Source organism: Spermophilus citellus (assembly GCF_964194105.1).
Source record: "Spermophilus citellus genome assembly, chromosome: 11".
NCBI lineage: Eukaryota > Metazoa > Chordata > Mammalia > Rodentia > Sciuridae > Spermophilus > Spermophilus citellus.
In genome coordinates this window covers 84,209,691-84,232,613 of record NC_138192.1, presented here as the reverse complement: position 1 = coordinate 84,232,613, position 22,923 = coordinate 84,209,691, and the positions used below count along the sequence as shown (strand labels likewise).

The window sequence follows — 22,923 nt, the reverse complement described above, 5'->3', positions numbered from 1 at the left end:
TCCAACTTGCGCTGCAGCACTAAATCCACCTTTTTACAATCTCCATTGATTATTTGACCACAGACGTGGTTTTCTTCTTAGTTCTCTAAAGATCCCTGTTTGATCTCTGAAAGGGGTTCCTGTGCTTAATAGGTTCTTTAAATAAAATTGCAGTCCAAGATTTGATCCTTAGTTTGTTCCTCTTTAAAATTCACACTTCCACCTACTGGGCAATCTCACAAGTCACCAATACGTAGAGGAACTTCCAAATACGATCCTGATGTAGATTTTAAGTGGACAGTTGTATACAGAAGTCTCCCCAAATTCAACACGTCTCAAACTAGACTACTTCTTTCATATCCCAACCTCCAAAAACTAGTTTATCATTTTCCTGCTGTATTAACCCTCCATCTCCTTCCCTTTTTTATGTTCCATAAATGTAAAATCAACCCTCAACTTGAAGTATGGACTCTCTCTGGTCTTCATTTTCACATCTTCCCCATGATGTGCAAAACAACTTGAATACAGGAACTATCGACATGATACAAGACCTCAATGGTTCATCCTTTATCATAAAATAACACCAGCAACCAATATTTATTTACTTATTACATGCTAGATGTGGTTCTCAGCATATTACATGTATTTTCTTTTTACTGGTTCCCCTTCTATGAACTTAGAAGACCACGTTGGTTATGTCTTTTCAAGTTTATTGTATATGTATCATTTTGTATAAAAGTTTGAATAGTAAGACCAGTTTTCCAGGTGATAAAAAAACTAAGCATTATGTAGTAAATCCCTGTTTTGCACCCAAAACTCTATTAATCAGTACTTATAAATGTTAAAACATACCTACAACTATGATAATAATATCCTAAGGCACAATTAAATTCTGAAATGCATTCCAAGTTATCAATAAAACATTAAAACATGCTTTGTAAAGCCTCAGTGCTAATATATTCTCATTCTTTGAAAAATGGTAACTCTTGAATGATATGTAGATTATTTAATCTCTCTCAGTAAGACACTGTTCCTTCATAGATATTTAAAGGATGCTAGTTCCCAAGGGTTATCCCTTTCTCTTTAAAACCCATATGCATGTGCCCATTGCACCCTCTTCATGAAAAACAGAGAAAATGCTAAACTTACTTCAAAAATCCAATTTTTCCCGAAACCTGTAAGTCAGCAGAACAATTTTCATGGGCACAAAACCTTGCAAAGTTTATCTGGAAATAAAATTTGACAACATTTGGAATTTTAGTTCAATCAGTAGATATATTTCTACAAAGTTAAGAACAAGGCATCCATGATACACGAGGAAAACAAATTTAATACATCAATTGGTAACTTCCTCTTTTATCCCTGAGGGTTCAATTTGAGACTCAAGTCGGTAGATTCAAATGACTACTGCAGTGCTAAAGAAACTTAGTGCTTCCAGAGGTAGATTTAAAGCCTAAATTTGTTAACTGAAATAAGGTTTGGGTAAAGTTAAAGACACTATACAGATAACTGAGGAAAATTAGCTTCCAAGATGTTCTTCCTCAGTTTCCTTTCCAGTTTTTGGTGCTCTAGTTTGATCCCACTTATTACACATATGCATGACACTTGTTTATTTTGGCAGATGGCAGGACAGTGATTTTATATTCATTGAAAATAATTTCTAATAAATGTAGAAATTAAGACATTTTACTTTGAGGAAATATTGAAAAAATTAAACGGTAGTCTGTAGTAAAGGGGCCTGAATTTATTTAACTCTGAACATTTTCATAGGATCCACAAGGTACAAAGGAAGACCTGAAGGATAAGATGGACTAAAGAAAAAATTAAGCAGTAAACCAGAAGAAAGGAAAACATCAAAAATGGGTGAAAGAAAGAAAGATGCAGAGAATGAGAAATCTAGAAGGTCAGAGAAGGAGCCAGGCAGAGGCAGCAGGAAGTGACTGGGGACTGTCCAATGGCCTGCTAGACCATAACCTGCCTATGTGGGGCTGGTGGTGGGTGGGGGTGGTAGGAGCTGAAGTATAAATCTTCCTCTAAATGGTTAAGTAAATGCAACGTTTTTCTGCCACTCTTATTTGTAAAGCAAGATGTTCTGAGAACCAAAGTATAAATGAATAAAATTTGCTCCTAAATTATTATATTCATTTGATCTAGTATTTTAGACATTGGTGATTATAAGCTTGAGTATCTAAAATAGTTTAGGACAATTTTCCCTGGACAGCATATGAACTATACTTTTAAACATCCCTGTTGTCTTTTATATTCTGAGTTCTACTGTGTTTCAATGAATGCTATTACCATGCCCAAACTCAATTGACAATATCTTTGTGCTGCTGGACAGTAAATGTCTGAACAGCAGGATTCCTGAGAATAAATGCATCATCAGTGAAACTGAAATATTCTCAGACAACTTTGAAAAAATCAGTTCACTGATTCGAATCAGGATCTATCTTAAAATACAGTTGATCTTGGAATGTGGTTAAAAAAAAGCATGTACTGAAATTTTAAAAGGAGAAATTATTGTTTAACAAATTTGTGTTTATAAATGAATAAAACTCAGCAAAAGAATTGGATTAAGAAGAGAGAGGGACTCCATGTGTAGGGAGAAAGACACAGTGAGAGAAAGTACGACAGAAAATGAGCACACAGAAGACAGGGAATAACTAAGCCAGAACTGCAACTTAACTTCCACTAGGGTTCCTCTCTAGTAATATATTTTCCTCACTGGCAAGGCATCGAGGAGAGAAAATTTACTTTCTATATAGAGGGGAAACTACTGCTGTGCCTAAATACACATTTATTCAGTTCAATACCCTAAAGAGAATATAAGAAAATAAACATAGAAAACAAGACACACCATAAATCTGTTTTGTAAAAAACTCCACAAAAGGTTTACAAAAATTCAAACTTCCAGATCATTGCTTCCAAATTATGCCATTTAAAAAACTTCTTTAATTAGGTCACCCAGCATTTTAAACAAAAAAAAAAAATATCCCTACCATCTTTTTAATCATGTCCTTTTCTTTCTTCTGCTGAAGGATTGGCTGAAGTGGTGGGAATTCCTCTGTGCTACGCTTACTTATCACGTGATGCCCAAGGTGATAAGCAGCTTGGATTTGAATGGGGGTGAGGATGTCCCGCACATCTTTCTAAGGAAATCAAAAACCATGAGAATTCATAACAAAAATAGCCATGAAATAAAAAGACATATAATACTTCTTTCCTGCATAAGAACAAATACAACACGTAGAAGCAAAAGCAAATCCTTGTCTTTTATCTAAATTGCTTAAAAAACAGTGAAACACAGGGCTGGAAATGTGACTCTGGCGAGAACACGTGCTAGTGTGGCTCAAGGCTTCAGTTCCCAGAACCATGGACAAAAATGCAATGTGTCTATTTTTCCCACAGCAGAAGCATTCATATTTCTTATGAGAAACACAAAATGAGTATAAAATGAAAAACTATCACCATATAATAATAGTCACAAAAGTTTGTATTTGGGTATATTCCATTCTATTTTCTATGTATTTTTTATAACTTGGCATATCAATATAATTTATTTATAAATTCTTTGTAAATTGTACAAAGTTCTAATGAATAATTTATTTCATCTAACATGACCCTATAATGAACTTGCTGTGAAATGATATAACTCTCTGTTTTTTAAATCAAGGTTTTTTTTTTTTTTTTACATCTTTTGGTAATATTAGAATTCAAACTGACTCATCTGACTCCATATTTATGATGAAACATTCTTTTTTTTGCCATTCATTATGAACCTCTTCTCATTATACTTTCTAATAGATTATGACTAATATATATATAAAAATTATTAGTTTTGTATATTTAATTTTATATGATAGCCAGTTTATTGAATTTCATTATTAGTTACATTTTAGGTTTATTGTGCTTTTATACTTCAAAAAGAGGTTTTGAATTTATATTTGTCAATATGTAAGAACTGTAACACATCCAAAATCTATTCTGTTCTGTATGACATTCTTTTAACTTTAATATCTACTAGTTTCTATACAGCATTTCTTATCCCTATTTCTACTGATAAGTGGCCAAAGTATTTTTATAATGATTAGATTTTTTTAAAATTTATTGTCTGCTGTCCTCAAATAAATAGCTCTTGAGTTTATTATAAAATTCTTTGATTTTAATCTGTATTTCTATAAACAAGCACTATTTCTCTTTTAAAAAACAATTTCCATGAGCTTAAAAATGATTCCTTTCAGTTGACTATTCCATATTCTCTGCACTAAAAGAAAACATACCTATCAAAATTACTTGTTAACACACATATGCACAGTGAAATAATCCACTAGAGAATAACTTTGATAACATTCAGGATTCAATTAAATAAGCACTTCACCAGATAGTAAAGGTGTTCTGGCATTTCTAGTCTATGGAAACAAATATACAGAATCCAGATATACGACAGCACTTGTCTAAGACCTCTCTAGACAGAAATGCAGCTTCCAAAGTATATTGAACAAAGCAGCTTTCTTTTTCTCCTCATCTACAAGGGTAAGCTAATAAAACTTTACAAATAAAATAATCCATGAAGATTTATAACTATTCAATTGACAAATTACATGAAATGAGACATGGCAACAAATCTATAGAACAAAATCTAAAGCAGAATGAAAATTGAAAGTAGACATGATCTCAGAATTTGAGAGGGCAGGTCACAACCAGCAAATACATTCCACAAACACGGGAGTTAGTGTAGAAATTCTGTGCAGTCTTTATTTTTCTTGGTATTATAATTGTTACTATACTTGGAAGATAATTTGAAAAACTAGTCAGAGTTTAATATATTTCCTACAAACTTTAATTTTTTTCTAACAATTTTCACTTAAAGATCAGTTTGACTCCAATTTTCAAATGCCCATTTCAACTTACAGTTTCTCTTTTCAAACAATAGATTCAATAGAGTCCTTCTTGGCCATTTAAAAAAAAAAAGTCCCTAGTGTTTTCACCCAGGCTAGACGTATCATCTTAAACCACACTTGAGGTTTACATCTATGCTTGAGTTCCTCAGGGTAGACCCATAATGCTATAACTGACAAACTTCTTACTGAGTAATGTCAGTGGACCAAGATTTCAGGTCCACATGTCCAATCATTTCAAGATTGGAATACGGCTTAAATATCACTGCCTAAAAGCAAATAAAATAGATTATTTTAAATACACCTCAATCAATAATCCCTAATGGATAGGAAAAATACCAATGGTATAGATTATTGTATTATTTATATCTATAGTAACTTTTCATTAAAAATGTATGAAATAAATTAATAAAGATGACACATGCTACATAACAGACTATACTTATTCCATGTCTTTATATAATTCTACACAAAAAGGATGTAATTTTTCTTCTCTTCACATTTGTCTTATCAATAAATAAAGTGGGGCTGGGGATGTGGCTCAAGTGGTAGCGCGCTCGCCTGGCATGCGTGCGGCCTGGGTTCGATCCTCAGCACCACATACCAACAAAGATGTTGTGTCCGCCGAGAACTAGAAAATAAATGTTGGAAAATTCTCTCTCTCTCTCTCTCTCTCTCTCTCTCTCTCTCTCTCTCTCTCTCTCTCTCTCTCTCATTAAAAAAAAGACTATTAAAATTTAAAAAAAATAATAAATAAATAAAGTGGCTGAAACTAAGTGGTCTGGAGGTAAAGAACTGGTTTTCCAATCTGGAGACCATTACTTATCTGTAACTTTGGGCAAGTTACATAATCTATGGCATGGTTATCTCATCTGAAAATGGAAACAATGATGGTAATAATACCTACACTATATGCTGTGACTATTAAATGACCATGTATGCAAAATAGTTAGACATGGTAATTATTACATATATTATGCCCCAAATGTAGCTATATAAGCCAACTAAGGAATTACTGAATTTATTTCTTAAAATAAGAACACTGCTGAACATTTGGAGGAAATAAGAAAACTGGACTATTGCCAACCAATGAACATTAAATAGAAAATAAATTAAATAGCAAGTGTTAGACTTCTATTAATTAAATGGTATCTGGAAGATCAGAGCCTGAATTAGGGTACTCAAGGTCTGATTACTTTTCCATTCTTCTGCATAGAGATACTTTTATTAAATGACTTGATAAGTGATCATCTCCACATGAAGCCTTGACCATATAGGAATGCTGCAAATCAAGACCCAAATCCCAAGTTATCCACTTGTGAAAATGGAACAGCTTGAAGCCCTGAGTATTACAATAGCAAACTTGATTAAATTATTCCCCAGGTGTAGGAGCTAGACAGCCACTGATTCTCCCTCCACATGTCCACTGTTTTAATTCTTCTCAACAAGCTTGCATTGACCAAATCACATGTTATCTAATTCATACTAATTTTCCACAAGGTCTTCTCTACATCTGGTGTATATTACTTTCATTATCCTAATTAGCTATTAATTATGCTTTTCTTGCAGTATATAAAATGTACGCGCACTCTTGCAAGAACTGTATTTGATAGGTGGAGATATTAAAGTTAAATAAGTGTGAATATCTAAGGACAAAAGCAGTAATGTCAAAAATGTCCCAAAGTGACAAAGTATTTGGGAAGGGAATATGTAGATTTGCTTAAAATTTCTAATATGGGCAGGCATGTGCTAGTATATTTAAAATAATGGAAATTCCATGCCACATTTTTATGGACAATTACATAAAGCAGGGCACCCACAAGCATGCAGATTAGCACATGCCTGAAATTACCCAAAGTCTATCTTCTTGCTTGACTTTCATGGAATTCTATGTCTGGTCAATTTGTAAGCTAAGCTGTAGGCCCCAGAATCTCCTTCTGTATTTATATACTGAAGGAATTTATTTAAAGGTTGGGGCCAAAATATTTATAAAATTTTAAATGGAAAATGATGTAATGGCACCAATATTTTAAGGTATATATTCACTGGTCTACTGTGTGCAAGAAAAGTTCTGAAGCTACAAAACTACAGGTCAGAACCCACATCTCAGTCTATAATCCATAAACCCAGATGTGTGAGAAATAAATATTCTAACGTGCATGCACAAGCACAGAAGAAGAAGGACCACCTAATAAATATAGATGGTTTTTAATTTAAAAAGATGGCTATATTTGTATTCATGAAATGCCCCTTTAGTGCCAATGTGGTGCTGAGGAGGGAGAAGGGGAGACCAAGGCATAGGTTGGAATCTAAGCCAGAACCATAACATGCAATTCTAACCACTTTATCTGGTAAGTGGTTCAGATGCTAGAGAGCTACTGGGCTTTAGGCACTACAACTTCCTGAGAAAAGATCCCTCTCAAGACAGTTGCCCCAACATTGTACCAATAGAATACTCTCAGATTTTTCCTTGTAGAATTCTTTAAATAGCACTAAGAACACAGAGTCCACAATTTGTTAACTATTTATCAAGTTTCTGCCCTTGGTAATGAATTGTGCTAGCTCCAAGAATACAAGAACACAAAAATGTGAAAGATATTATCCTGCTTCAAAGACTTAACATTCAACAAAATATTCAGATGTGCCAGAATAATCAATTCTCTCCTTGAAAAGCATAATATCAGTAGTTACTTAGCTTATTTGCACTTAGATTTTCAGCAGAATATGTTCATATATAAATCAATTCATCATGTGCTATGATTAAAAATAACTGCTTTGCAGCAAACAGTACTTCATTAAATTATGTGCATATATTGCTCAATAATACAAGCAAATAGGCCAAGTAATAATATAAATAAAATACCATTTACTAATTAAATATACATTCATTTCCTTGAAATTATGGATGAGATGAGTTTTAGAAGTTGTCTAAAGACTTATATAAAAAATAAAGTATTTGCATTTCAGAAACGCCAAGTTCAGAAAATTAAGAAATGAAGGAGAAGAAAAGAATAAACCAATCTACTACACAGGTAGGCATGTGATTTCATGGTTTTAATTTCATGGTTTTAACATGCTAAGGCCACTGAACTCACTGGATCTTGGAATACTGATGGGGAGAGGTATTCCTGAACCAGCAACTCAGTTAAATATTTCTAGCTTTAATGGAAATGTTGCAGACAAGCAATCTGTTTGGTACTTCAAGCTAGCATCTATCTCTTCTGCAAATATCAGTGACTATTTTAATGCAGAGATTCCACCAAGATCAACCAAGATATATCATCTACCAAAATATTAAGAGAAATCTCCTACCATGGCTGTTCTAAAATTTCTAAACACTGTTGCAAATTGTTTCTTGGGTTTCCTTAAAACAAAATTGCTTCAAAATTATCTTGTCTTAATAAATCTGATAGTTCTAATAAGTAAATTTGAATACAGTAAAGGCAGATTCATTTTCATACACTTATATGAATGCGGAAATAGTTTCTCATAGAGGAGAGAGTAGCATCTAATTGAAAAGGATTTCCATAGGTACAACACGAAGATAGAGATTTCAAGATGTGGAATTGAGAAGGTCACTTTCCTGTCTGCTCTGTAGGATGAAACCAAGAAAGCAGATAGGCAGTTTCTCAGTAAGGTGGGTGAACCAAAAAAAAAAAAAAGTGAGTGTGTGTGTGTTTGTAGGGGGGGGGGACTTTAATGGAATTTAAAACTGGACATCCAAAGCAGATTGGGGACTCAGGAGGTTCAATATAATAAAATAAGGAAGAAAGCCCCAGGGCCAACAGCTGATGCCATGGCAGAAGGTATTAGCCAGAGCAGTTAGTCCTGGAGCAAAGTGGAGGGACAAGGGAATGAAAAGAACCTGCATTTTTAGGAGACCTGAGGCATGTCTGGGTATGGAGAGTTTAGAGATCAAACACACTGCCCAACTAAACTGAAAGGCAGGCTGCACCACATCCTTGTGTGGAAAAGAAGCCAAATCTCTCCCAGCTGTGTGCAGAGGACACAGGAAGGAACCATTCTGCAGCTGCAGCACAGGGGCCAGCACCTGGGGAGCTGATAACTGGTAACCCCAAGTTTGGCCTGAAATCCAGGCCTTGCAAACCACACTGCATAAGATAGAGTAAGCCTAAGTGACAAGAAGGAAAAAAAAAAAACATGCAGAGTGGATTACACAGGGGAATACTAGTCATAGAAACCTTCTCAGCTCTACCCCACCCCATCCAATCCAGCTGCTTACAGATGGGCTAGGAGAGATGAACCTGGCCGGCAATTCAAAAGAGGAGGGACAGGAGAGATTGAATTTGGAGACTGAACCTGAGACTGGGAAAACGTGTGTTCTGCAGGTGACCTAGTGGACTAAGAATTGGATCCTCCACCACATGAGTGGAACCCAGGGGAGATCCTTGGGGTACAGTCTTCCAGTATGGACCAGCAACCACTGATTTAAAGTCTCTAGACCAACTGGCATTCAGCAAAGAGCCTAGAACCCACCTAAGCCATAAACCCACCTCCAGGAATTCTGCTACAAGTTTACCTCTCTTACTCCAGCAATCCAGAGGGTGGAGCATCATGCTGAAGATGACCCCACTTAACACTGCTGGGAAGAGAAGCTGAGAATCACTTGAACTCCAACGGAAAGAATTCCTTTAACTTTCACCAAGAGTTTTTTGTTTTTGTTTTTCTTTTCTCTGTTTTATTGGGACCTTAATGGATTATAGAGACTTATACATATTCATATTTTTTTCTCATTTCTAGTATTTTTGAAAACAGCTATTTTTCATGGAGCATTTTTTTGAGGACTAGGATGTTCAATTGGTATATTAAACTTTTGTTTTGGATTATTTTAAAATTTTTAAAATTTTTACTTTACATATTTTTTCTCACCTGTTTCCCTTGATTCTCTTTCTCTTTTCTTCTGCTAACAGCTAATATCTATTGTTCTCTATTTCACCCTTCCTCTATTACTTATATCTTCTCTCCTCTTAGTAAATATCAAATCCTAAATCACTTCTCCATTCCCTTTGTCTACCATTCAAAACTGTAAATGCTTTTGCAAGCTTCCTGTTTTTACTGTAAGTAAAAATTATATAATTTCTGTTTATTATGACAGTTAACAATGTAGACATCATTGCAGGAACCATTTGGTATAATGCTGTATATTGTTTTCATTAGTTGTTGTAATAATGTGTTTCCTCCTAATTGGTGAGGTACTGAAAAACTTCAGGGACACTATAAGTCCATAGGGTAGAAACTCTACTGCCACAGATCCATACAGTCAAATGGGTAGACACACAAATAACAGGAAAAAGCAATAGAACAAATCACCCCAAACAAACCAAAATACTCCAATGACAGAATCTATCCATACCACCATGGAAGAAATGTCAGAAAAGGAGTTTAGAATATACATAGTTAAACTGATTAGCAAGGTAAAAGATGATGTAAGGAGTGCAATTAGAGATAAAATACAGGAAGTAAAAGATCACTTCAATAAAGAGATAAAGATTCTAAAAAAAAAATCCTTGAGATGAAGGAATCAATAAACTAAATTAAAAATTCAGTGAAAAGCATCACCAACAGAATAAATCACTTGGAGGACACTTTCAGGAATAAAGACAAAATATATAATTTTTAAAATAAGCTGACCATGGCGAAACAATGTTAAGAGACCATGAGCAGAACTTCCAAGAAATATAGGATAACATGAAAAGACCAAATTTAAGATGTATCAGGATACATGAAGACTTGGTGATACAAACCAAAGGAATGAACAATCTATTCAATTTGATAATATCAGAAAATTTCCAAAATGTAAAGAATGAAATGAAAAATCAAATGGAGGAGGCTTACAGGACCCCAAATATACAAACTTACAACAGACAACACCAAGGCACATTATTATAAAAATGCCTAACATACAGAATGAAGATAGAATTGTAAGGATGACAGAGAAAAATGACAGATCACAAGTAGAAGAAAAACAATACCAACCTGAGCTGATTTCTCAACCCAGACCTTCAACGCTAGGTGGTGGTGGAATAATATATACCAAATTCTGAAAGAAAATGGATGCCAGCTAACAATACTGTATCCAGCAAAATTAAGCTTCAGAATTGACAACAAAAACTTTCCATGATAAACAAAAGTTAAAAGAATCCCCAGCTAGAAAGCCTACACTATAAAACATACTGAATAAGATATTTCATGAAGAAGAAATGAAAAATAAATGAGAAAACCAGCAAGGAAGGAATTACACTAGAAGACCAGTCAATCAAAGGAGAAATTAATTCTAATTAAAAACCAGAAATAAATCAAAATGACATGGAATAAAAATCATTTATCAATAGTTCCATTGAGGTCTGGGATTGTGGCTCAGTGGTAGAGCACTTGCCTAGCATGTATGAGGCACTGAGTTCAATTCTCAGCACCATATACAGATAAATAAATAAAATTTAAAAATTTATCAACAACTAATAAAAATATTTTTTTAAAAAATAGTTACACTGAATATAAATGGCTTAACTTATTAATCAAAAGACATAGACTGGCAGATTGGATTAAAAAACAAGAAACAAAAATATGCTGTCTCCAAGAGATCCATCCCATAGGCAAAGACATCCACAGACTGAAGGTAAAAGGACAGGAAAAAAATATATCCAAGCAGAGATTTCCATCGTAATAGTAGATAAAGTAGACTTCAAACCAAAGTTAGTCAGAAGGGATAAAGAAGGACATTTCATACTGCTTAAGGGAACCATACATTCACAAAACATAACAATTATAAGGATTTATGCCCCAAATAATGGACCATCTACATATATCAAACAAACCCTTCCCAATTTCAAAAATAAAATAGAACACAACACAATAACACTGGGCGACTTTAACACACCTCTCTCACCACTGAATAGATCCTCCAAACAAAAACTAAATAAAGAAGCTATAGAACTAAAAATATAATTAATAATTTAGACTCAACAGACATATATAGAATATTTCATCAATGACTGAATACACTTTCTTCTTAGCAGCCCATAGACCCTTCTCAAAAAGAGACCATATATTAGGCCACAGATAAAATAAAAAATAGAAACCACGCTAACACTTGGAGACTAAACAGGACGCTATTGAATGACCAATGATAGCAGAAGAAATCAGGGATGAAAACAAAAATTACTTAGAGGTAAATGTAAACAGCAATATAACACACCAAAATCTCTGGAACACTATGAATGCAGGGCTAAGAGTAAAGTTCATTGCATTGAGCTCTTTCATTAAAAGACTAGAAAGTCATCAAATAAACCACCTAAACCATTACATCTCAAAGCCTAGAAAAAGAAGAACAAATAAATACCCAAAGCAGTAGAAGACAGGAAATAATTAAAATCAGAAGTAAAATCAATGAAATGGAAAGAAACAAAAAATTGACAAAAAGGTGGTTCTTTGAAAAATTAAACAAAATTGATATATCTGTAGTCAAGCTAATGAAGAGAAAGAGAGAAATCTCAAATTACTAAAATTAGTGATGAAAAAGGAAATATCACAATGGACACTAATGAAATACAGATGATAATCAGAAACTATTTTGAAATTTTATACTCTAATATAAAATAGAAAATCTTGAGGATTCATCAACAAATTCCTAGAGACATATGACCTCGAAGATGTCATCAGAACCCTACAAACAAAGAAAATTCCAGGACCAGATGGTTTCTCCAGATAAGTTCTACAGGAGCTTCAAAGAAGAGCTAACACCAATCCTTCTTAAATTATTCCATAAAATAGAAAAGCAGGGAACCCTTCCAAACTCATTCTATGAAGCTAGTATTACCCTGATACTAAAACCAGACAAGCACACATCAATGAAAGAAAATTTCAGACCAATATCCCTGATGAACATAGATGCAAAAATTATCCACAAAATACTGGCAAATTGCATACAAGAACATACTAAAAAAGATAGTGCACACCAAAATAGACATGTAGATCAATGGTACCAAATAGAAGACACAGAGACAAACCCACATAAATACAGTTATCTCATACTATACAAAGGTGCCAAAAACATACATTGGAGAAAAGATAGCCTCTTCAACACATAGTGCTGGGAAAACTGGAAATCCATATACAGCAAAATAAAATTAAATCCCTATTTCTCACCCTGCAGAAAACTCACTTCAAAATGGTTCAAGAACCTAGGAATTAAACCAGAGACCCTATGCCTAAAATCTTCATCATGTTGGCTTAGGACCTGACTTCTTTTACAAGACTCCTAAAGTGCAAGAAATAAAATCAAGAATCAGAAAATGGGATGGATTCAAACTAAAAAGCCACTTCTCAGCAAATGAAACAATAAAATGAAGACAGGGCCTACAGATGGGAGAAAATCTTTACCACATGCTCATCAGATGGAGCACTAATCTTGAGGACATATAAGATCTCAAAAAACTTAACCTCCCCCTGCAAAACAAAAAAAAAAAAATCAATAAATGGGCTAAGGAATTGAGCAGACATTTCACAGAATAAGAAATACAATCAATTAACAAATATCTAAAAAAATGCTCAACATCTCTAGCAATTAGATAAATGCAAATCAAAACTATGCTAAAATTTCATCTTACTCCAGTCAGAATGGCAAGAATATCAAGTAAGAGTAAATGTTGGTGAGGATGTGGGGAAAAAGGCACACTCATACATTATTGGTGGGGCTGAAAATTGGTGCAACCATTGTGGAATGCAGTATGAAAATTCCTTTGAAAACTTGGAATGGAACCACCATTTGACCCAGATATCCCCCTCCTCCGTCTGTACCCAAAGGGCTTAAAATCAGCATATGTAGCCACATCAATGATATGGCAGCTCAATTCACAATAACTAAACTGTGGAACCAACCTATCTGCTTTTCAATAGATGAATGGATAAAGAAACTGTGGCACATATATACAATGGAATATTACTCGATCTTGATGAAGAATGAAATTATGGCATTTTCAGGTATGGATGGAGTTGGAGAAAATCATGTTAAGCAAAATAAGCCAATCCCAAAAAACCAAAGGCCAAATGTTTTCCTCTGATAAGTGGATGCTGATCTATAATGGTGGGGGGGGCAAGGGAAGAATAGAAGAACTTTGGATTGGGCAGATGGGAGTGAGGGAAGAGGAGGGGTATGGAGTAGGAAAGATGGTAGAATGAGATGGACATTATTACCCTATGTACATGTATAACTGCAAAACTGGTGTGACTCTACATCTAATATATGACTAGAGAAATGAAAGTTGTGCTCCATTTGTGTATGGTGAGTTGAAATGCATTCTGCTGTCATGTACAACTTATTAGAACAAATAATAATAATAATAATAATAATAATAATAATAATAATAATAATAATAATAATAATAAAAGATAGTGCACCATGATCAAGTAGGATTCATCCCAGGGATGCAAGTTAGGTTCAATATATGGAAATTGATAAATGTAATTCATTACATTAGTAGACTTCGAGGCAAGAATCACATGATTTATTTCAACAGATGCAGAAAAAGCATTTGAAAAAATACAGCATCCATTCATGTCCAGAACACTAGAAAAACTAGGCTAGGAATTAGGAAAATACCTCAACATTTTAAAAGATATATATGCTAAACCCAAGGCCATCATCATTCTAAATGGAAAAAATGTTGAAAGCATTTCATCTAAAAATTGGAACAAGACAGGGACGTTCCTCTTAAAACTTGGCATACAACAGTAATGTGGCCATATCAATGTTTATGAAAGCTCAATTCATAACAGCTAAGCTATGGAACCAACCTATGTACAGATGAATGGATAAAGAAAATGTGGTTTATATATACAGTGAAATATTACTCAGCCATAAAGAAGAATGAAATTTTTATGGCATTTGCTGATAAATGGGTGGAGCTGGAGATTATAATGCAAAGTGAAATAAACCAATCTTCAAAAAACAAAGGCTGAATGTCCGGATAGTTAGATGCTAACACACAACAAGAGGGATGGTAAGGGAAGAATAGAAGTTCACTGGGTTAGACAAAGGGGAATGAAGGGAAAGGAGGGGAGATGGGAATAGAAAAGGCAGTGGGATGAATCTGACATAACTTTCCTATGTACATATATGAATACACCATAGTGAATCTCAACATTGTGTACATCCACAAGTCTCAGTCTCAAGACTGAGATCCTAATTAGAATAAGATGTACTCCATGTTTATATAAATACATTTAAAAATAGACTACTTTCATGTGTAACTAAAAAGAACAAAAATTTTAAAAAATTCAAAGCTCAATATAATTGTAAGCAACTAAACCATGATGAATTTAAAATTTTTTGTGCAGCATAATTATAGAAAGTAGTGGGATTCATTGTGGTATATTCAGACATGCACAGAATGTAATTTGGTCAATTCCATGCCCTCCTTCTCCTCACCCCAATCTCTATCCTCTACTCTTTAGGTCTTCCTTCCATTTTCATGGGAATTCTTTTTTTACGTTAACTCTTTCTGCCTTCCATGTGAGAAAACACATAGATGGCCTTCAACTTTCAGTCTTACTTAATTTACCTACCATGATGTTCTATAGCTCCATCCATTCACTGGCAAATATCATAATTTCATTCACCTCTATGACTATGTAAAACTTCCACAATGGAGTATTCTTTAAGCAAAACTTTTTCAATAAAAAAACAATTTCTTCTTTCTCTTCTACATTATGAAGAACAAATTTTGACCATGTAAAATAATCCTATTTGATATTGTTTTAATTAAAAGTAGATGGGAAAATAAATGTGCCTGCCAACTAGATAAATGAACACATAAGCCTTGAAAAATAACATGTCAGAAGATGTACATGTTAGTGATGTAGATACTTACTAGATTGTTTAAACTGTCACTTGTTTTCCAAGAAATTCTAACATGAAACTAGAGAACATGTGATTAAAAGAAATATTTAACAAAAGCTCAAAGTTTTATAATGAGATCTACAGCCAAATTCTTCATCATCAAATAATACAATGGGTTTTAAAAAATATATAAGTGAGTTGAAAGACTTCCATTTGCATGAAATGATCAAAGAATTATGAACAAAACTTTTTTTAAATCAATCTTTTTCTCACTTTCAAGTCTCCAAGGTTTTTTATGTATTGTATTATTTATCTTTCCAACTCCTTCCCTCAATTCCAACAATTAGCTGATCCCTTGGGAGTTAGGGGAGGGAGGCAGTGAGTGACTCTCCAAATCAATTATTTTCCTATTTTCTCAGCCTCTTGATGTCTTCCTTCCCTTTTTACCCTGATGAAATGTCATGACCCCAGATATGACCATTCTCTTACACACTCCCTCAACTCATTTGTCTCTCACTTGCTTCACTCTCCTGGCAAAGCCACAGCCCTGGCTAATTCAAACTCTTCATCTACCTCCCGGGTGACAGGAAGGAAACCCCGGCCATACTTACTAGCCACTGTGACCGTGAGCTCAGCACCATTGGACAACTATACCATTCTCCCAGAGTATTTCTTCTTCCCACACTCCAAACACCACTTCCCCCACCCCTACACAAGATGATGACTTTAATTCTCACTTCAATGAGAGTATGAGAACCTCCAGCCCTTAGCTCCACATCTGCCCAGCATCTGCTGGCACATAAATAGAAATACGCATGTGTCTATGTAGATAGCTGGTCTCTCATTTTGTGCAATTAACCTCACCCCTCTTACGTTCTAAAAATCTTGTTCAAATTATTTTCATTCTATTGGGGTATGCTTGTTGGCACAAACATGTTATTTTTTTATCTCTTAAAGGGGGGAAAAAAAGCTTTTCACTCTACTTCTTTTTTCCAATTTTGGAAAGGTCAAGATGTGACCTGTTTCCTTGGTCACCTTTGGAGCAAAACTTCTTGAAAGAATAACTTGTAATTTTTTATCATTCCTTTCCTTCTTTCCCCCTGCTACCCTTCTGAAATGCTTTTATCATAATCACCCAAAGCCTCTACATTGCTAAACCCAATGATAAGTTCTCAGGCCTCATCTTATTCTACCAAGCAGCAGCTCTGAAAATGCTATCATGCCTCCTCCTCTGTTTCGTTCTCTTCACTTCCATTTCCTTTTTTATCATGTTATTGTCCCATCTCACTTGACTAAACCCCTTGGAGGTAATAATCTTTTTATGTTTCGTTCATTGGCAATACGTAAATGTCAGACTGTGACACAATGTAGGTTTTTAGTAAGTATCTATAAAATTGGGTGAATATAAAAGTTGAGCTTAATTGGTATACACAGTAGGGGCAATCATAAGAAAAGCATGCCCAACCAGCAAATAGGGGAATCCTCTGAGAGTTGGAGGTTGGAGCCCTGAGTATATGATTAGCAAGTGCTACCTCATTTCACTGTAACAGGTGTTGAGTTAAAATGCATATGCATATTAACATCTGATACTGGGCATGTTTTATGGAACACAGGAACCAGCCCCATAAACTGACCACTATCCAACTTCTTTTTCTATTACTATTAAGAACATAGAACAATACAGGTAGCCATCCTGTGCTTTCATGTACAGAAGCACAGGAGTGCTTCCTAATGCCTCTGGCTGCCATGCTGGTGGAGATGGGAAAGGATAACTCTTGACAGTTGCACACCTTCCTGGTAGCAGCTAGAGCTCCTTATAGAACTGGGGCAACTGTGTCTGGATCCTACATCCTCCTTGGGCTGGCTACAGATGAAAGGGTTGACGTAGACTTTTTGTCTTTCTATACGGAAGTTTTAAAAGTATTTCAACCAAAGGCAAAGTAAGGTGGGAAGATAAAATGATACTAGAATAAACACTTTTTTTTTTCTTAAAGTCCTTGCTTAGTGTAAGTACCAGCACTAAGTCCCCATTGTCTAACATTCACGACTTAGCCCCCAATGACTGAGCCTGTCTCCTTTGAACCCATCATAATACTATAAGTATATGTGCCACAAAATGGAAAAACCTGAAGTTAATTGTAATTTCTATTATAAATTTATTATGAAAAATGTGTACAACATGGATTATTCCTTATTCATATGAATGATGCCAAGAAACCGAGGGCTGAGTAAACCAGAGTCAACTGGCTGCCATTTTTACAACTTAGCACGATGTGCATTTTTGTGAACATTTAATGTTGGCCCTTTAATCATCTTTAAAATAGTCTTAGCAGTTGTCTCTAAAATTGACTAATGTTAAGTAAAATCACATCTATGAAGGATGCCAAAGGGGGAAAAAAAAACTCTCCTTCCATAAAAATGATGGTTACATTAATATCATTCTGTACTTCTGGCTCTGAACCATCTAATAGCTCTTTTCTAGTAAAACAATAAAAACCGTTAAGGGAAATGAGGAAACAGCACGGGGATTATTGCTGTTAGTACTGCACAGTGTATTGGAGTCTTGATGCTTGTTTGCATTTGCTTGTAATAAGTATCCAAGGGAAAATTAAGTTCTAAGCTGAGGCTACCTATTTGAAATCCCAGAAAGAGCTCTGGGGAATAGTTTGGCTTTGGGGGGACAATAGATTTCTGATGAAGTACACCATTCCCTAATGAAAAAGACTGGGCACTGCTTCATATGCTAAAATTTGACCAATGTGAGGAGTGTGATGATCAGTTTGGGAATGAGTGTTTTAATAAAAGAAACATGAAATCGGCTGTGCTTTGGCAGGACATACCCCAAACCATCATGAGAGCTGTCATCCTGGCCCACAGATGATCCCTACCGTGCCACAACTGTGCAAGTTCCCACTGACACCACTGACAAAGCTGGCGTGGAAACAGGGGCATCATCCAAAAGCAGTCATGTTGGATTCTGCTTTGCTGGAGTCATAAGAAAAACAAACCACTTCCCCACCTCCCCCACCCTTAAAAAACCTGCCACCAAATAGATCTGGGGCTCTGCAGAACTACTCTGTCTGTACCTTTCTGAACAAGTGAATAAACAGAGATGGGAAAACAGCAATTGTGGAAGGAAAAAGGCATATATTTTGAAATAATAATGTGGTGTAAGAAATGTGACATAAAGATGCTGCAAAAAGTGAACTTTGAACCGTTCAGGTTGGGACTAATACTTCAACTGGAACAGTAGGCCACAGCTCAGAAGGAGAGAGCATTAACTTTTAACTATATTTTATAAGAAGATACCAAATGCAATAAATCTCTATGGACAGTTCTGAAGTTTACATTTTCATTAATAAAAAATAATTACCCGCATAAATGCTTGATGTGTCCTGCAATTAGCTCTTTTGCTCGATACTTGAATGCTTCCTGTGATCACGTCAGAAGTTCCATTAGTAGAGAAGTAAAATCTGGATGGAGTCTCTGCCTTTCTGTTCACATCCAAACTCATGTTATAAAACAAAACTGAAAAACATGTCAAGAACTGCAATCAATTTAAGGAACTATCTAAATACATTTATCATTTTTGAGGAAAAAGTTATATAAAATACTGGAATACTTTAAATTTACTTCATTAGATAGCTTTTTTTTTTTAAGAGAGAGAGAGAGAATTTTTTTAATATTTATTTTTCAGTTTTAGGTGGACCCAACATCTTTATCTTATTTTATATGGTGCTGAGGATCCAACCCAGTTCCCCGCATAAGCCAAACGAGTGCGTTACCACTTGAGCCACATCCCCAGCCCCAAGATAGCTTTTTAAAAACTAAATGAAACATGAAAGAAGGAACAGCTAAAAATATAAATTTCAAAAATTAATTCCATAAAACCATTTTGTAAACTACTTTCTAGGTTTCTATTATTAACAATATCAGCTTCTTCAGTTATTTTCTTATTCCTCCTACTTATAAAAGTTTCAAAAGTACAATACCAAAATTGTTACTAATAGTAAAAGTGAGTAAAACTTCTGGATTACCTTCTGTCCACATATCCTGAATTTATAAGTGAATTCTTCACAAACTAAGCTAAATCTAGCAGTCTGCTGAGGTGTCACTCATTACACAGGAACAATAACTCACAAGTGGCATTTAAAAGATATATATTTCCTGGAATTATTTACTCTTCTAGAAGTAACTTACTAGGAGTAATTTACTCTTCTAGAAAGATTGCACCTACTTATTTCAAGGAAACATAAGCATTAACTCTATAGTACTCTTACACATTTCAAATAAATCTTTCAACCATCCTTTTACTTAAGAAATAATAAAGTACAAGTCAATTGACTTCAAAATTACAATAACTGAGATTCAATAACTCAAAGAACAAGAGAGCTGCAATTGAAATAGCCATCTACAAATTCATCTCCCAGAGTTCAGACAAAAAAGAAAAAGGGGAAAATTAAAACCTACTCCTGTAAGAGGCAAAATGTCCTGGTTTTATTAAAGATGATTACAATGTGAATTATCTGCCCCAAGGAGTCATTTATGACAATTATAAAGCAGGCTTCTGCAACAGCGCTGTAATTATTTATGAGTTTCGTGTACTTGTTTTCAACTGTTTTTTCAAACTACCTAGTACACTGGAATTGGTGGCATAGGAACACTGATTTTGTATAAGGGAAACAACCCTATCCATTCAATGTGCTTCTTTCAGATAATCTATCCATTTGTCTATGCTAATGTGTAATTCATTGGGGCCATGCTCTGAAGGTGCCAGTTCTTCAATCAATAACCAGATGAAGGTTTTGCACACCTCCTTGATAGTGAAGCTTGGCCAGGATCTTCCAGACCACTATTTAAAATGAGTCTGATGAAGTAGAGATACCAGGCTTATTCTGTACATCTTATTATAAGCTATTCAGATGGAGATCTCTATTAAATATCCATAGTTTGGCTCACTAAATGTTTGCAGCCCTTGCTGATATTTGTATGAGAGTGGTCTGCAGGGCCATAAGTACAATCACCATAAGTCTCTTGGAGACCAGAACTTCTGTGAATTGTTAATATCCAAATGATGAACGAACCCAGTAATGCTTATCTCCCACCATGGGTTGTTTCCACTAGCTGTTATTCTAATACTACCTTAAATAAAACATAATAAGGGACATTCATCTGCTGACAAAAACATGATACTTACAAAGTCATATATGTGTGTGTGTGTGTGTGTGTGTGTGTGTGTATATATATATGGAGTAACCACAATTTTGGATGAATCATATTGATAGGTGGCAGACAGACATGAGCAATCAGCACAGGAGGTTGGCAGGATGGCTCTGTAAACTGAGCCTATGGTACTAACCCCCACATGCTTTCTTTTGAAGGCAACTTGCCTGAAGCCACTCTGCCCAGCCTGACTGAAGTCAATAAGATAGGCTACATTCCTAAGCAAACCACCTGCTTTCTACATAGAAATGCAAGCTGAAAGGCTCCTCCCTGCTGATAAGAACACAAGGTACTCTGCAGGGGGGACTTTGGGGACCTACACAGAGACCAGATTCCAGTTCTCAGGGAGACAAGATAATTAGGAGCAAAGCCCCCACAACCATAGAATCTGTAAGAACAAGTTTCAATTAGAATTGGTCAGCATGGGGCAGGTGATCCAGTCTTGCATCTTTAGCATGTCATTATAACCATAACATCTCCCCTCCCTGAAGTAGGCCCTGCACAGTGGGGACTATTAGTAAGTCTACTGCAATCCTGCTGTCAGTCAAAAGTCAAAAGGTGCCTCTGGGCAAGACTGTGGAAACTTCCCTGGGAGTCCCAATAAAACAGTGGGACAGGAGAAACCACCAACCCTCTTCCCTCTGAGCGGAACCTTTCTCCATTGAGAGTAATTCCTTCAGAATAGCTGACCAGTTATTTCAGCGGGATCCTTAGTTAGTGCTGAGTCACCAGAAGCAGGCGAACCAGAGCTTGAATGCAGCCAATCCAGGCTCAGTGTGTGTTCTGAGAGGTTCAAACTGTTCGCCCCAGATCCACCTCAGCTCAGCATTGCCTAGACAGTTTACGACTCCCTATGCCCACGCAGCTGAAGAGGTCAGAGACTTGATCTCTCCGCGCCCGCAGCCATGTTGGATCTCCCATAGCATCTTCAACAAATGGTGTTGGGAAAACTGGAAATCCATATGCAACAAAATGAAACTGAATCCCTTTCTCTCGCCATGCACAAAAGTTAACTCAAAGTGGATCAAGGAGCTAGATATCAGATCAGAGACTCTGCTTCTGATAGAAGAAAATGTTGGCTCCAATCTACATATTGTGGGGTCGGGCTCCAAATTCCTTAATAGAACACCCATAGCACAAGAGTTAATAACAAGAATCAACAAATGGGACTTATTTAAACTGAAAAGTTTTTTTCTCAGCAAGAGAAACAATAAGAGAGGTAAATAGGGAGCCTACATCATGGGAACAAATTTTTACTCCTCACACTTCAGATAGAGCCCTAATATCCAGAGTATACAAATAACTCAAAAAATTAGACAATAAGACAACAAATAACCCAATCAACAAATGGGCCAAGGACCTGAACAGACACTTCTCAGAGGAGGACATACAATCAGTCAACAAGTACATGAAAAAATGCTCACCATCTCTAGCAGTCAGAGAAATGCAAATCAAAACCACCCTAAGATACCATCTCACTCCAGTAAGATTGGCAGCCATTATGAAGTCAAACAACAACAAGTGCTGGAGAGGATGTGGGGAAAAGGGTACTCTTGTACACTGCTGGTGGGACTGCAGACTGGTGCGGCCAATTTGGAAAGCAGTATGGAGATTCCTGGGAAAGCTGGGAATGGAACCACCATTTGACCCAGCTATTGCTCTTCTTGGACTATTCCCTAAAGACCTTAAAAGAGCATACTACAGGGACACTGCCACATCGATGTTCATTGCAGCACAATTCACAATTGCTAGACTGTGGAACCAACCCAGATGCCCTTCAATAGATGAATGGATAAAAAAAAAATGTGGCATTTATACACCATGGAGTATTACGCAGCACTAAAAAATGACAAAATCATGGAATTTGCAGGGAAATGGATGGCACTAGAGCAGATTATGCTTAGTGAAGCTAGCCAATCCCTAAAAAACAAATACCAAATGTCTTCTTTGATATAATGAGAGCAA

The 22,923-nt window shown here is 35.5% G+C and overlaps 1 protein-coding gene across 1 annotated transcript in view; it reads right to left on the bottom strand.

Annotated features, from left to right (window-relative positions):
• The window catches only part of ITGA4 (integrin subunit alpha 4), an 83,459-nt gene that overhangs the window by 20,369 nt on the left and 40,167 nt on the right, over positions 1–22,923 (bottom strand). Inside the window, exons 15-17 of the mRNA XM_081262465.1 lie at positions 19,109–19,263; positions 2,979–3,128; positions 1,129–1,205 (exon numbers count right to left, since the gene is read on the bottom strand). Coding sequence (XP_081118591.1) covers positions 1,129–1,205; positions 2,979–3,128; positions 19,109–19,263 — 382 coding nt within the window. The remainder of the gene's footprint in view (positions 1–1,128; positions 1,206–2,978; positions 3,129–19,108; positions 19,264–22,923) is intronic.